Genomic DNA, 17,810 nt, shown 5'->3' with positions numbered 1-17,810 from the left:
CAGGTTGAAAAAAGACACAAGTCCATCGAGTTCAACCTATAGAAGAAAGAAAAACCTAAAACAGAACCCTATGCCCACAGTTACCCACTGTTGATCCAGAGGAAGGAACGTTAGTGTCCTTCTGTAGTGACGTGCTTTTACTTATTTGCACAGTTAACAGGTTGAAACCAAAATCCCAGGCTGCAGTGTCAAAGGAAGTAGAGCAAAACCTTTTCATGTATACATTTGAAAGCCTTGTCTGTCCTGAAAAATGAGATGCATGCAATATAGGTTCAAACTAACCTATATGGTCCTCAAGTGGTTGAACAAAGAAATAAAAAATGAAAAGACCTGCCCTGCATCTAATTTTAAACATTGCCTTAGTTATGCTTTGTAAACAAATTAGATATCGAACTGAGAAAGATAAGACATTTTAGACTCTTTTTTTAAGGTCAAATAGAAATGATCCTGGGTATAATTGTTTTTTAATGGAGCTTAAGAAAATAAAAGCAATGAAAAACAACATTATGGATTTATCTTTATTTGGGGAATATGCTGTTTTTTTCTCAGAATGCAGAGCTCCAGAAGCTTGGTCTGTGATTGGGACCTGGGCAATGTCTGTCGATAAATATTAGCACAAATGTGATAAATATATGGGAGTACTTGAATAATCTTCTACTTCTCCAGTGCATTTTTGGTAGGCCCATGTTATTGTACACCCCAGCATTTTATTTTGTAACCTTTGCTGTGGGTAATTGAAGGCCTGTTAATAATACAGTCCTCATATTAAAGTGTAATGCACATGTTAACATTATAATCTGAAAGCAGGGAACATCACACAGCAATATGCTGTTTCTTTGTCTTTAAATTAGACTTTGTCAGACAGTGATATGGAAATTCTGTAGTGGTGCAGGAATAAATCCAGATGTCAAATGATACCTATGTTAGGCATAAATGTTCCTTGCATACAAAGTACAATGTAAACCCAGCATTACTCCTAGTGCACCTGCACTTGCATTATTATGTGGGCACTGAAGATTATGATAGAGGGATGGATAACATTTTATTGCAATGTATGATATAACATTTATTTTAAATAGCACTTTTGTAAACATTACTTATTTTTACTTTAATTTACCCAAACACTCCTTTTGTATCTGCAGTATATCACTAACACAGATTATGAGATATCAACTGCGGTAAATGAATATACCAAATCATTATTTTTTGGCCATGCAAAGGAAGCTATAACTGGAACATATGAAGGATCAGCTGACATTTTTGCCACAGTCCAAACAATGCCCCCTGTGACATTCTACAGCAATGCAAACAGTGACACAGGTAATGCGTAGCTCAAGTAGCTAAAACAAATCTTGTAATAGCATATTTTTTTAAGTCTAATTGCTCTTTTTTGTTATTGCTTCCTAAAAATGTTTTACAGCATATGGCAATGCCACCCACAAAGGTTGCACCATTTTGTCACACTGCTGACCTCCTGTATTAGAAAAAGTTGCACCCTATAGCTCCCAGGCAAGCTGCATAGACAATCAGTTATTACAGTTGCCACAGCAGGTGTGACTGTAAGGGATTAGCGTATCACCTACTGCAGCATACAGAACTTCAGCAGTGAAACATTTGACTAATGGCTCTTCAAGTGTCACTATTACAGTCAAGTAGGTCAAAGTGTTACAAGACCAGCGTGTGTGGAGGCAAACAGGTGCAGCTGACCTCTCTGACATGACAATACCACTATGACACTGCTACATCCAATAAAAGAGCTCTGTCTCCCTTGGAGAAATGCTCTTTATGTGTATACAAACATTGTTGGCTTGACAGATATATGTTTAAAAAAATATTGCAACAGTCTTAGGTGAAAAAAGGTGACACTTTACATGCCTCTTTTTGTGTTAAGAAACATTATGCTGGTCATAAACTTGGCAATTTTAGAAGCCTTCTATCAGCTTTGAATCGCATTTGCAACCCATGGGTTCCACCATTTCTGGATATTGAGAACATTTTGGTTTACATTAAAGATACCTCTTTACCAGCATTTGTTGATTAATTACCAATTTTCAATCATTTGGTCGTTCCATGCTCATGTTGGATTTTCCCAGATGATCATTTTTATTCCCATGTGATAAGGCTGGTGCCAGGGTTCTCTACACAGCACAGCAGGGGCGTAGCTAGAAATCCCAGGGCCCCATAGCAAAATTTTGTATGCCCCCCCCAACTATGTCGAAACACCCCCGCACCCACCCCACCAGTTTTGTCAACCCTGTGTCAATGTTCACACCAGGGCAGTTCAGTCTCGAATTTGTCCGCGCTGAACCGCCGACATAAACAATCCTATACATTCTTATGGGTACTGTTCATTCAATTGCGTGGCTCCACATGATCCGAACCACCTGCCGCACAAATGCTCCCTGAGCTACTTTTTTTTGCGCTGATCAGCACGATTTCCATATAGATTTCAATAGAAACGCACTGATCAGCACGTTTTTTAGCATTTTTTATTGCGCTTCAGCGCTGAGACGCGACTAAAAAAGCCCAAAAACGCTCTTTCAAAAATCGCGTGGAAACTACGGTGAAACGCTTCCGCCCTGGTGTGAATGGGGCCTGAATGAGGCCTAACACTTTACTTTAATACTGCCACACCAATGAAGGCTGCGGAAAGGGGGATTATAATTTGTAAGCCCACTTTCCCCAGGTTCACTGGTGTGGCAGTAATAATTTATGTTATAATTAAACTGCCACACCAAAGAAGGATCACACAGAGCAATATAATCCACTTTCACCAGTTAGTATGGTGTGGCAGTGCAAATATAACTTAACCCTTTCGCTCCAAGCCCCCTGGAACATTTTGCACCCTATCTGGCCACACCATTTTTGCAATTTTTCCCATTCATTTGATTTTCAACTGCTGTATTGCTATCGTTTGTAAAAGACCACCCAAACCATATATTTTCTGAAAGCACAGGCCCGGTAGAATAAAAAGATGATGCTACTAAATTTGCACACCTTGCAATAATTATGCAAATGTTTCTCAAATTAATATTAAACCGATAAAAATACACAATTGAATTGATAAAGCACACTAAAATCAGTATCAGTGCACAAAAAATTATTTTCTGACTAAATCTAAAAGATAAAACTGTATTGAGTTAATAAATAACAAATAGTGTGTGTGTGTGTGTGTGGGGGGGGGGGGGGGGTTGTGCTTTTTTTTAATTAGTTAATTTTTTTACACATTTTGTATTTATTTTGTAATTTATTTATTTTTTACTGTTGGGGCTACGGTTTAGACCCTTGACATTCCCCTTTTGAAATAAAAAAATAAATTGAGGACACAGAGTCCTCAATTTCTTTTTCTGCCACCTCAGCACTCAATGAATAGGAAGCACTCAGTACAGAGGCTTCCCATTCATTCATAAACTGTTGATAGTAAAATATTTACTTGCGGTGGCACCCGCAGTCATTACAGCACCCACCCGATGTTTTGGGTTGTATCCGGTCAGGAGTGCGATGGGATACTATGAAGTTTGTGCTCTAGGTAAAGCGCTGCATAGATTGTTAGGGCTAAATAAATACCTGTAATAATAATAATGTAGGGAGGTGAAGTGTGGGGTGGATGAGCTGGGTCAGCACAGAGAGTATTCACGCTCTCCAAGAAGAAGAGAGTGCTGTGATGTGCTAGAAGGGATGTGCTTGAGAATTGACTCTTCATGTAGTCGAATTTTCTATCAAGTTCAAAGGCACATTGCAAGTGAATAAAAAATTATTTATGGAAAGGAAAAACACTGCAAGTAAGCATTTAAAATGCAAAATTTCTGTCCTTTTCACTGCAATTTTTCAAGTTGGGGACAAAGTCTCTTTGATTTACAGATCTATACATCCCCCCTGTAGTGGCAATGCTTTTCAATGCACCTAACCACATGGTTTTAATGGGTCCACTATGCAGCAGAAACATGTGTTATGTGCATTGGTGTGCTGTTGTGCCATTTATTTTGAATGACACCCTGAAGCACCTCCACAACACACGTATGCTGCAATGTACTTCAGGGCACGACATAGCACAATGTCCTATTTGTTGTGTCATGAAAAAAATGCAACCTGCGCTATTTTTTTATATGTTGATGTGCTTTGCAGCTCATTCATCTTTATAGGGCTGCCTAACGCAGAGCTCTGAAATGTGTCTCTAAGTATCAAATGTGGTTTGGTGTTAATGGGCCTTTAGCAAAATCGGCTCCATTTTGTGTGCACTACTGCTAAGCAGGAAGGATGGCCTGCATATGTAATGGCCACCACGTATACATACATAATAATAAAGTATACATATATATATATATATATATATATATATATATATATATATATAATAATAATGGTACCTCGGTTCACAAACTTAATTGGTTCCATGATTCTGGTCGCGAACCGAATTGTTTGCGAACCAAATCAAATTTTCCCGTAAGGTTCAATGTAAATAAGGTTAATTCGTTCTGACCCCTAACGTGGTCGCAAACTGATTTTGGTCGTGAAACAGAACCAAATTTTCCCATAGGGTTCAATGTAAATGAGGTTAATCCGTTCTGAACCATATGTTAAAAAAATTTTAACCACAAAAATATGAAACAAAGTACAGTACAGTACAGTATGAAGAGAGTGAACACTAACCGTTCTTGGGGCGACTTCTGGCGTGGAGGACAGGAAGCTGGGGGGGAGGTTATTGTTTGGAGGGAGAGGCCCCCTCCTTCAGGGGTTTCCTCTCTTCTTTGTCTCTTAGCTGCAGGGTCAATTTTGGTGAAAAATCTGTCTGTCACTTGTTTTTTCCTGCGCTGCATAACCCACCGGAAATGAGAGACCACGTTGTCGTTCATCAGTTCACGACTCTTGTTCGTTACAGTTATGTTAGGTTGGTGCTCCTCAAAGTAATTCTGGCACTTATTCCATTTTTTCATAATGGATTTTATCAAATCACTGCAAACCTCCTCCCTGTTGCTCTTCCTCAGTGCCACATCAGCTCCTTTGATAGCATCTTTATTCTTCAAAATAGTCGAGATTGTGGACTTCAGCCACACGAATACCACGATCATACTTTTCTACAATTTCCTTCTTCAATTCAATGGTTCTGTACTTGCTCTGTACTTTCTTGTTACCTTCATTATTGTGCTGCACTTTCTTTTTACCACCATTCTTGCTCTGCACATACTGGTTACCTTCATTACCGCTCTGCACGTTCATTACCGCTCTGCACATTCTGGTTACCTTCATTACCACTCTGCACGTTCTTGTTACCTTCATTAATGCTCTGCACATTCTTGTCACCTTCACTACCACTCTGCAGTTTCTTTTTACCACCATGCTTGCTCTGCTCTTTCTTGGGAGCCATGCTGGATTGAATACTCTAACACTGCACAGTACTGTGCTATAAAGCACACAAAAAAGCTTCACAGCAAATGTGCACAGCTCTGTCTGTGACCGCGATCTCGATTACAGGAAGCCATGACCACGTGTCAGAGTGGGGAAGATGGCCGCGGTCGTGTTCATCACCCGATGCCGAGTTCGCAAACGGAGGCCAAATTTTCCCGAGCTTCCTGTTTGCGAACCGAATTGTTTGTGAACAGAAGCGTTCGTGAACCGAGTACCACTGCATACTGTGTGTGTGTATATATATATATATATATATATATATATATATATACACACACTTTTTAATGTTAATATAAGATAACATTATCTAGTTTATGCTTATCACAATCACAAATATATATATATAATACCTGAGAGGAAATTATAAGATGCTCGTCACCGAAAATGAGAATAATTTTTTTTATCGGAAAAGGGGGACTTTAATTACATTTACATAGGAAGTTGGGAAAATTACCTGGCATTGACTGCATAGTGTATGTGTCTATCAGTCTATCAGATGACTGTATGAACAGATTTCTCCATGATTTTAGAGACAAAGAACAAATTAAGAAAAACAATGATATTAGTAAAAACTAAATGTAATACAATACATACATGCACATTAAATCACATAACTGAAAGCCCAAAGTATTTAAAGTCTTGAACCCAGGAACAAAGCAGTGCTGTCCATATCTTGACTCTCTTGATGCTGTCATAATTATAATGCATTGCTGGTAATTATATCACTGACCAGATTTATTCAGTTTTATTTCAGCAATTGTATAATGTTCTCTTCGTTTCCAGTCCCATTCTATAAAGACAGTTCATAGGTAAAACATTTTTCACTACATTTTAAGCAGTTAAACAAATACAATGATGGATGAGGGAATTTTCTAAGTAGTTAAGCAAACATTAAACATTTATTAGAGGGTGTAGTACCAGAAAAGCAGAGAAATGTGTTTGAGCTATTAGTGGCAGTGTGGGCATGTGTGAGGCAGAAGCATACGGCTTTATTTACTCACCTGCTGACACTGAGCCCAAACAGAAATCACATTTATCACTGAGCATCATATTGTACAGCACCCAACAATATGCACATTGAAATTAGGTTTGTAATACTATTTCCTGAAAACAGAAGTATTCTGCTATGCCAAATGTTACAATACTCTAACAATTTAAAAAAATCGGATTCTGTCTAAAATGTTGCGGTAGCCCCTGGCATAAATGATCTTGTTGTGCCTTATTTAAAGTTTTACAGAGAAAACGTGCTATTTATATTACCAAAGGGTAAGTTAGTAAAGTGTAAGTTAGTAAAACTAACCTGCTTCAGCTAACTGCACATTTTTAGAGAATTCAATGAGACTTAAACCATAAGACCCGAGTCAGAAGGTTACTGCATCTTTTTGAGTTCTGAACTGTTGGCACATGATTTAACCCCTTCATGACTGAGCATAATAATAACCTTAGAGACTGATCCTGACTTTAGTCAGATTCAGATCTCACTAAAAGCTCTTTGATCGTGCTTAATTATTCATTAATTAATGCCTCAATACTGAAACATTAATGAATGCCTGTTAAATGCTGAGAATCAGCAAATACCGGCATTACAAAGCCTGATATAACTCTTCACGTACAGTGTACGTGGCCAGTCATATAGGCACAAAGTGACAAGACGTACACTGTACGTCTCCCGTCACGAAGTGGTTAATGATTTATTTGCGTATTTATTATTATATCATGTACAATTTTTTTTTTTTTTATTCCAGCATGTGTTATATGTTATAACGAACTGTCTTTACTGTCACTAGCTACTGAGAATGTGCAATATGGAATCAACATTGAGGCTGAACAGCTGTCGTACACTGTTGAGAAGCTTACACCGTTTACTGACTATACCATTAGTGTGTCTGCTTTTACAACCGTTGGAGAAGGACCACCAACAGATATAGTCATAAGGACAAGTGAGCAAGGTATTATTTAGTCTACAAGGTCTAGTAAAAATTGGTTAAATTGCGATTTGCCAAATATTAATATGACATTGTCATTCTTTGTTCTTAGTTCCGAGCTCAGTAAATAACATAAGTTATTATAACATAAGTTCAACATCAGTTATGGTGTACTGGGATCCACCTCTGGAGCCCAACGGGATGATAACCCACTATACGGTCTATGCAATGGATCTATACACAAGAGAGGCCTTTCATGTGATAACCAGCAACACAAGCATTCTCATACAAGGTATCACCTGTAAAATTGTTTAAACCTGTTTCTATGTCACAAATTGTTCAGTACTTCTAGAAATCATATAAGTGATATGGAGTGATTTAATGTATGTAGATGTTTGTATACCTATGAATGTAACAAAAGAGAATAACATTAGAAAAATATAGTAAAATACTACCTTCAGCTATAACAGTAACATTGTTTTTGCTGTCATCATTTGGACATTGAAGATGTTTGGTGTTGCTCATTTTTTTCATGTGATACTAATGGCATTATCATGTCAGTGTTGTTTTCATTCTATTTATATTCTCTGTCTTTGAAGAATATGATTAGATTTTACATTCACTTTAACAATTAGGCTTAAGTTAGGTTAGGTTAGGTTAGGGGAACTGTATCTTTTGGCTTAGGGGATAAGTTTAGTCTATTGATATGCTCCGTTTATGGGTTAAATTAAAGTTAATGGTTAGTTTACAGGTTAGATTCAGTTTTAGGATTAGGTTTAGGGGAAGGTGGAGGGATCAGGTTTATGTTTCAGGTAAGGTCATTACAGGTTTAGAGTTTGGTTTAGGATAGGTACTTTATTAAATAACAATTATCAAGGTTATTCACTAAAGGGTGAAGCATTTGGAGAAGGCAGGGGAAGTGAACAATCTGGGCCAAAGTAGCCGATTTGGAAAAATTCTCAAATTCAGCTCACCTTCCAGTTCAGCTATGCTGTCCTGGATTGGTCACTTCCCATGCCTTCTCCAACCTCTTCACCCCTTTGTGAATAACCCTGTATGTTTTGGGTTTAATACACTTTCAGTACTACTTGTGCCCAAATTTATTCTACCAAAACATAACATATTGAGCTATTACTGACAGGAAGGGTAAGCAGTATTGTTAGTAATTACTGTATATTATTCCTGATAAAGTTAGCTAACGGGGTTCAAATGTTTCTATGGTAAATCTCTTATGTTACCCAATAAACAGCATCATTTTGGCAGCAAGCTTTTAAAAGCAAAGGGATTTAAAGGTTTCAAGCAAAGCTGGACTGTTGGGTGGCCATACAAGGTGCTTGCCTTGGGTTCATTACATGGGGACTCAACTGGGTCCTTACAGCAGCAGTCATATGGTAGCAGAGTTTATATTAGCACCTTGTTATGAAAATATAATTGGAGGATGGCATCCATTGGTCTACAGTGTGTTCATGATAAACAAATGGTGACAGCAGTGGCGTTGTAACTGCTTTTACCTTAGGAACTCTTGGAGTCAATAGCTATGTTGGCACTTGTAGTTCCACATTAGGGTGACGGACTTGGCCTGTTTGGCTCTGTGTTAGGTACATAGCTGGCTGACAATATGGTTGCTATGCCAAAATGTGTTTGTTTCTGTTTTACAGACAACTGTTCAGACTAATTGTGAACAGCTGAAAGTGTTTACAGACATAGAGCCAGAATAACATTCAACTGGCTTCAGGGATAGTATAGTCTATTTTTGTAATTCCTCCCGATAAGTAATTCTTTTTAATGGTACTAGCAGATAATATGTAACTATTGTCTGCCAGAAATGGTACTTGGTCAGATTCAACAAGATTTAGGTTGACCAAAATATTAAATATTTGGCATGTGTGCAAGTCTGAATGGTCAAGGCTACAGCTTCTCCAGCAACTTCTGCTACTTGCTCCCATGGTACAGTTAATTTGGATTTTAACTGCAGCCTCTAACACTCTCTTGTAGAAGGTCCCTAGCCTTTGCCAGCCTTCAGTAGCATGTTTGCAGCCTCTGGTAGCCTCCTGTAGCATTTCCACAGCCTCTGGCAACCTGCAATATAGAAATACAGAAGTCTGCAGGGTCAAAACTTGGACATATTTTTTTTTTTTTTTACAAAGGAATGAAAATGGAAAGGACACATAAGTAATTCTACTATTTATATGTTAGTAAATGTGTAGATAACAGAAGACTTGTTTTGTGCTTCAGATAATTTTTTGTTTTAGAAGAAAAGAAGAATAAAATGGATAAAAAAACTAAAGCAAAATAAACCCATGTGCACAGGGCCTTGTTGCTAATATGACAACAGAAGGACAACATTAAAGCGTGGCATTTATGAGTGAAGGATCTTGTGAAATCACCAAGAACACACTAAAGATGTATTTCTTGCATTGTTGTACATGTCATATTTGTATGTATCAGCTTACTTACTTATGGCAGCTTTATTTCTTAGGCTTAAGAAAGTACACCGATTACAAGATGCGTGTTGCAGCCTCAAACACAGCAGGTGAAAGCTCTCTTTCTGAAAAAAATGATATTTTTGTAAGAACTCTGGAAGATGGTAAGTGTACATGTTCAATTTATATTGACAAGTTCATTTCATGGAGACCTTACATGTATTGGCCTACCTAAGCAAATAATTGTCATTGTGTTTTTTTCCTATATAACATGCACACAGCTATCAGAAGAGAGAAACTACAATCCCTCCCTTTTGTGTATAGCTCAATACATACTTTTGATTAGATAGAGAGGGTGCAAAAGCAGACAGCCTTTGTTGGACTCCAATGTTGAAAATCAATTTCATGTTCTGTGCACCCTGAATTGAATGGTTATTTGTGAAAAAACATATTTTTTTTTTATAAATAGTAAAAAATAAATAAAACATTATTTTAAAAACATACAAAAAAGAATAAAATGAGAACCAAATCATCATAGTTTCCCTTGAGGTAATTTTGAATATTTTTGAATATTCAAAATTACCATACCATAAATTTAAAACATTTTCATTAATATGTCCTATTGGAAAGATTTGTGTAAACATTTAAAATTACATTGGAAAAAAATAAAATAAAAAAGAAGCCCCCTCCCTGATCTTCTCAGCCCACATTTTAGTAGCTATATAGGGCCTAATTTAGTTGAACTCATATAGCCAGCAAGGTTCCACTGATCATCCCCCCCTCAGCAGAAAATCTGTACACTTGAAATACCTGTACACGTGTTTACATGCTTAGTGGTTCATAACTGGAATAAAGCTTAGTACATGTGAAAAACTAACAACTAACAATCATCAATCAAGACTCATTTAAATAAATGTATATTTTAGACCATAAGACATTTATTAAAAAAAAAATATGAATAGAAATGTGTGGAAAGTGTTTGCAAAGTATCATAAAAATTGTAGAAGTATAAACTTTTTGGAAAAAATAATTCCATGTCCAATATTTAATAATAAATACTTGTTTTTTTATAATTAGAAGTAATACTTGAATGAATTAGCCCTCATAAAATAATAAAATTTTATTTCATTGAACTGATTTGAATGTCTGCTCTCCAATCCATTTAGTTTAGTAAAAAACAGATTTTTTAGATTGCAAAATAGTTTTATTTGTGTCGGAGAGATATAGGGGTTGATTTACTAACCTTATAAACACGCCACAAACAAGTATACACCTCTGTAGTGTGTTCCCTCCCAGCATGATCTATTGGTGGAATCTAGACACCTTTGTAGTGTGTACACACCCAGCAGGTGTCTTGTGCAAAGCCCTGCATGAATTGCAAGGTGATGTTGTGTAAATTAGCTCTACGTTGTGTTGCTTGCGTTGATGAATGCAGGAATGTAAATGCATGAGCTAACCATTTTTGTCTAAACTGTGAAGCAGCATTATATATGCATCATGTGCATGATTTTTCCATGTTTGGCATTAGTGGAAATATGCTTTTAGAGACTTGCATGCCGCTATTAGAGTGGTGTGTAGCCTATGGCACATGCTACATGACGCGCACATACGTAAATACATAAAAACGCGCCATAACGGCGTGAAAATGTGACACGTTGCTCGTGTTTGGTTGATAAATACGTTTTGCTGTGTAAAAATGCACACGCACCTGGTGCGTGTGTGTGTCTAGGTTAGTAAATCACCCCCATAGAGTTACAATAACATTCACAGTAGGTAAATGCCAACACTTTTCAGTAGTTTTCGAAACGTATACATTGTATTATTCAGGATACTGAAGACAACAGAGATAAAGTAGGAATATTTCTTTACAACCTAACATGTCAGGGGGTGTCGATTTCGGAGCATTTTGCATCTGTACCTTGCACATTGCCCTGGGCACTGGACCGCCGTGCTTTTTGTCTACTGAGATGTCTATTGCCCCAGGCGGGCTTCAGTTCTTTGGCCATGTATCGGTATCCCTAGAGTTTAATGCTGTCAAGTGACAGCCTAGTAGCACTAACAACAACTTTTTCAGCATAGACTCACCAGCTTCTTTCATTCCGCCTCTCCGCTCTCACCCTGTTGTCCCCTCCGAAAGTCTCTCCACCATGAGCAGTCCTCCTCTCAGATACACCAATATTCCCCTGCTAATAGGAAATAGCACCCAATGCCTCCCGCTTTTTTCCCCCTTGTGACTTATGTGGCAGGATGACCTCATCTTTCATTCCTGAATGGTATTCTGTTTATTGTCATTCAGAGGTTTGCCAATAACTGAATAGGCACAATCCCTGTAGGAGAGGTAACTCAGTTCCCTCTATTTCAGCTAGGAGGGCCATTACTTTTTTCCAGTAAGTGGATATCGGCCCACAAGTCCATAGACAGTGTTGCAAGTCTGCTCCTTCAAGGGTGCATTTCGGGCCAGCTTTCAAAAATGGACTGTCTGCTTTAATTTTGTGAAAGAAATCAAACGCATAATAAGCTTTATGTATAATGCGGGACTGAGTTTCCCTCCACACTTCGTTAGTTGTACACTTCCAGACCATGTGGTATCCGCTTATCAGTTTATCGTGAAGGTTGTCCTCCTGGATATTTTTACGCCATTTCAGTAACGAGGATTTTGTTATGGGTGGGAGAAACCTAAAAATGTAATTAGAGGCATGCATAGATTGCCTTGATCGGGTAACATTTGTCTTGGATCACCAGGTCTAAGCAAGTGGGTTTAAGGAAAAATTGTGGCGTCTGTGTTTCACTTTTCAAATAATTAGTCAGTTGAGAGTAATGTAGAAAATGGTTACTGGAAATGTGAAAACGTTCACAGAGTGTTTCGAAAGAGAGTGGTTGAAACAGTAACAGTAACTGTAAGCGTTGAACGCCTATAACACACAAAGACAGCGAGCTGTCAAGTAAGTCTATACACACTACTACATGTGACTTCCTTTTTTCCCACCTGCACTTACACATCTCACCTATCTCACACTACCAGGACTATAATTGTTATGGTAAGTGTCCTTACACAAGCCAGCTATAGTCTAATCGTGCACTATCAAGTAGTAGGAGCTATACTGGGTGACCTCTTAACCCCCTTAACCATACAAACCTGAACTTGCAATAGCTGTACCGAGGCTACATAGGGGAAGCATATAAGAAGTACTAGTAAAACGACTGGATGAACAAATGAAAAGATAATGCTTGATAAACAAAAAGAAAAGTAAAGAGAAAAAAACAAAAAAGTTCGGAAGAGTGGGAATATGGATATGAATCAGGGCTCATAACCAGTATAAATCAAGGTGAGCCAATAATGGACAGGTTCTTGAGCGAATACGTGGGAGCATCTCAGGAGAGGGTTCCCTCAAGTTCCATAAGGATTCTCAGGGGACATTATCCTTGGACAGTCCGTACCCCTCTGCAGTATAAGTGGGTCAGCCATTAGTCAATCCGGCATTCTCAGGTCTGGGATTTCTCACGTTCAGGGGCCGGAGGGGGCTTCAGTGGTGACAGTGGTGACATTCTCATCCGTTTTCCGCTAGTTTGAGTGTGTTGGTCCCTTTCGACGGGGAAAAATACTTCCAGTTATGCATAGACATCCGAGGGGTTTGTAAAGACCTTCTTCTCCCCTTCCGTTGTTTGGAGAGACGAAGCAATCCGGTAGGCTTTGAGAAGCAATGTTTTATCCCCATAATTGAGATATTTTACAATCCCTGTGCGAGGGAGCTGGTTTTCCTGCGATTGTGCACCCAGTTGGTGTGCCCTTTCCACAATACAGTGCACTGGGAGGCCTAGAAGAGCCGGTACCGCTTGAGAGCAAAGTTCAGGCAACATCGCGGCTTGATAGGATTCTGGTAGGCCCACAGTTCTGAGGTTGTTCTGCCGGGAGCGATTTTCCAAGTCATCCAGTTTCTCTATCATGGCGTGTTTTTTTTGGCATTCTCTCTTATATTGGTGTGGGCCTGTGCCAGCTCATCCTCCAGCAGGGATATTCTATTTTCCACTTTGCTGATGTGTTGTGATTGCGCTAGTATGTCATGGCGTAGGGATCTGATGCCTTTATAGACGGCTGAGTCTACCGCCTCCTGGATTGTTAGTTTAAATAGTTTCGCCATCTCCTTCGCTATGGAAGTCGGGTCTGTCTGCCATTCCTTGTCCGATCCCGATTCTGCCATCGAGTCAGACAGTGTCATCGGGGTGAGTTCGGAGGAACCCGGGTCCGGGGACGCGGCCTTCTCGGCTACTCGAGGCCCCGTTCGTGTCTGAGGTTGGCTCCTGGCCACAAATTTATCCATGCCGATTAAGCAGGTCGTTTAGTCCAATCGTGCAGGATGTGAAATCCGGTTAGTTTGCTGCTGGTTGTGTGGTTTTGTAAGCTGATGGTAGTCGGATCTCCCTACATGTGCAGCCGCTGCAGCAGGCGCCGGAACCGCTCTAATTTTCATATCTTAACTGAGCAGAGAAGCTGATTGTTTGTCATGCACAGCTGCTCCAGATTTTGTCTGCTCCAGTTTTGATAAATTCCCCCCTATGTATCTTGCATGAAGTACAATTTCCCCCAACAAGGTCAGGAGTAAAACTCGACCAGCACCCCTAGTGGTGCACTCACTTTGAACATGATATTACTCAGTAGACTGGACCCTCTAGCCTAACGAGACACTTTTTAGTTTTTAACTATAGATACCCTTTAATTATATAAGTATTGGTAGCCCACCATTCTAGAAATGGTGGGCTAAAAAGTTTATAATAAGTAAAAAAAATAAAATCAACATTAACATCATTTGATCTCAGTTTGTCTCATCTCATGTGATGTATGATGTGGTAAGTTTAAGTACTTTTGATAAACTCCAGTAGAGAATCCACATACTTAGCAAATGTATGACCTTAGAAGTTCAGGCGTATAGTGTTTTACAATGCAAGAACTTAGTTAGAACCAATAGTAAATTAAACAAGCAAAGCATTGAGTGTATCTGATAATGCATATTTTCTGGTCCATCATAAGATTAATATATTTATTTATTAATACATGTGTATGTTTTATCTCTATTTACAGTTCCAGCATCACCTCCTCAGAATCTGGTTTCAACTGGTGTAAATGCGACTTCCATTAGTTTGGAGTGGTTCCCACCTTTAGAACCCAATGGAATTATTACACTCTATGAAATCATCTACACAAACTCAACAGTTATACTCTCACAAAACACCTCCTCTGTAAGCTACACCTTGACTGATTTGAATCCATACACCCTTTATAGAATTTCTGTTCGAGCTTACACTATGTTAGGACATGGAAACCAGTCAACACCAGTTCTTCCTTTAAAAACCTCTGAAACTGGTAGGTGGTATAATTTCTTTACTGGACATAAATGAATATATAATGTATATATGTACCTGGATTAACCAATAACATCCTGGAAATGCAAACTTATGATTCAATCAGTCAGTAATGCATAGATCATGAATTGAAAGTTTAGCAAGTTTCCTGATTTTATCAGCCAACTGCAGCAACTCATTTGTTTGTTTTACCTATACAGCATAAATCATAAACAAATACAGTATATTTAAATTAAGCCTCGGGCCCAGTTATGGACATATCATTATTTCCATATTCCTAAAGTGGACCAGAACTCAAACAGTGAAGTTTTGCTTATATATAGGGAAGATTTAGAAATGTTAATTGTGCCTACGCTGCAATCTGAATTATTTACCTGTTGTCTTGAACTCCTCCTGAAATATAGCAGTGCATTTCCTGATATGCAAGACACTTCTGTGCCTACAGCCTCAAAGCTGTATATCTGCTGTGTGATATCTAAGGCTCTACTGCCTCTGATTGCTAATCTCAGGAGATTTTGTAAGTGAGATTTGGTGATGTTACTGTCACTGTGATGCTCATTGTTCTCCTTGATGGAGGCTATGACATAAAGACGAAAACCCTGTTTTTTTTACCAAAATGCCCCCCTCCCCCCCCTCACACAAAAAGAAAACGTACAGAACAAAGCATGGTAAGTCACTGAAGGAGAAAAGATCATCTCAATGGAGACCACGGGCAATATTTGTGGCTAGTCTTTTGCCCTTCAGTTCCACAGCTTCCAGAATTCAAATCTTTTTAACCAGCATTAAAATAGTTTCAAGACAAACCCACACTGACCTCTGTAGCTGCAGGCATTGTGGGGCAATTCATCCTCAAAGTTCACAAGAGAAGCGCTAAATTTAGTACTGGCTTAGACAAGGACTTCATTGCTTCTGCTTATTAAGAATATGTAAATACTTGAATGTCCATATCCTGGCCATGTGTTTACTTTAAAGCTGTTTATTTTCCATTGTATATCATGTAATCTTTGAAAATAGTAAAAAATTTTAAACATTTTCTACCTATAGCTCTGGCTCCAGCTGTAACTCAAATTCTAGCTTTAACTGGTAAAATATTTATTCACTTGTTTAGGTGGCCATATAAGACATGATTTTTTTTTTTCTTCAAGAATAAGTTTTTATTCATCACATTCCAGATACAGTTCAGTTACATAATTATATGCATAAAAATAACAGTAATATCTACATCCAATCGCTATTCACCTGTCTATAATTGCTAATCAACTAATAATCCATAGTCCGATGCGTGACACACTGATCCGCAATCGTAAATACTTATACAACTATTATATCAAATAACACAAAAAAATGGTATTATCTAAAATCCGGTACCATTCACAACTCAATCTAACCCCTACCCACCCACCTCCCCATCTCATACTCCTCCCTTCAATACATTCGCCTGCCAACACCTCAAGGACAATCCAACACACACAAAAAAGGGAGAAAAAAAAGAAAGAAAAATAGAGGAGGGAGGAGGGATCAACACACTAGGTCCTTACATGTATTGTTGGATCTCTGTTGAGCCAAGAAAGGCCATCCATGGTCTCCATTTTTCTACAAATGTCACGTGTCTATTGTATACACGCAATGTCAATTCTTCCATTCGCATTATGTGGTTCAATTCTAGTACCCATTCCCAAGTCTCGGGGGTATTTAATTGTCTCCAGTGCCTTGGAATTATCGCCCTTGCTGCTGCCAATATAGGGCATATCAGTCCCCCCTTGATATTTTTTACTGAGCCCGGGAGCATTGATAATAATGCTACTTCTGGAGTTTCAGGTATTTTTAATCCCGTGATTCTATCTGCTATTTCAAAAATGATTCTCCAGTAAGGCTTTATTCTCTGACACGTCCACCATATGTGCAGCATTGTACCCTCCTCCAATCCACATCTCCAGCACATCTTGGTTACTTGCGGGTTTATTTTGTGTACCGTCACTGGGCATCTATACCACCTAGTTAATATTTTAAAGTTCCTCTCCTGTATTCTAGCCGAGATACTCGATTTAGAAGTTAAGAGAAAAACTTTATCCCATTCATCTTCTGAAAAAGTCTGTCCTATTTATCGTTCCCACTCCCTAATATAATAGGGGGGGGGGGGCAGGAATATCGCTTCGAAAAAGTATATTATATATTCTTGACACCCTGTGTTTCCCCCCGGGTTTATTTAAGATCATTTTCTCGATTGCCGTCAACTCCCTCTCTATTGATCCATGAGTACACAGGTAATTGTAAAAATGTTTAAGTTGGAAATACTAAGACATATAAGACATATTATACATATAAGACATGATTATTTCACCATGCACAAGTTTTACATGTCAGTGCTACGTAATACATATGGCAATTACATGTAATTGCCATATGTATTACATGTCATGTAAACATTGCCGTACAGAGGCTTTCTGGAGATAAATTACATATTCTCTAGGTGCACAGATGTCACTTGTAAAATGCAAAGAAAGGGGAATTCCTAGAGTCTGAATCTGACTGCCTTGTAGAGGCAGCAGATATCATTCATATGCAGGAAACATTAATTAGCAGAAAACTGTGCTTGTTGTGAATATATTTTTATAGAATCATTTCATTATGGTAGTAGCATCTGCTATGGCAGCCATTACAACCATTGCATTATCTACCTCTTCATTCTGAAATAGAT

The 17,810-nt window shown here is 38.4% G+C and overlaps 1 protein-coding gene across 3 annotated transcripts in view; it reads left to right on the top strand.

Moving 5' to 3' along the window:
- PTPRQ (protein tyrosine phosphatase, receptor type Q) overlaps nt 1-17,810 on the top strand; it is a 198,853-nt gene that overhangs the window by 51,472 nt on the left and 129,571 nt on the right. For all 3 annotated transcript variants that reach the window (XM_018552932.1, XM_018552933.1, XM_018552931.1), the window contains exons 12-16: nt 1,143-1,320; nt 7,194-7,355; nt 7,444-7,623; nt 9,811-9,918; nt 14,832-15,113. In XM_018552932.1, the coding sequence (XP_018408434.1) occupies nt 1,143-1,320; nt 7,194-7,355; nt 7,444-7,623; nt 9,811-9,918; nt 14,832-15,113 (910 nt within the window). The remainder of the gene's footprint in view (nt 1-1,142; nt 1,321-7,193; nt 7,356-7,443; nt 7,624-9,810; nt 9,919-14,831; nt 15,114-17,810) is intronic.

Source organism: Nanorana parkeri, unplaced genomic scaffold (assembly GCF_000935625.1).
Source record: "Nanorana parkeri isolate BGI_ZX_2015 unplaced genomic scaffold, ASM93562v1 scaffold101, whole genome shotgun sequence".
NCBI classification, from domain to species: domain Eukaryota; kingdom Metazoa; phylum Chordata; class Amphibia; order Anura; family Dicroglossidae; genus Nanorana; species Nanorana parkeri.
This window is presented reverse-complemented; position numbering and strand designations above follow the sequence as displayed.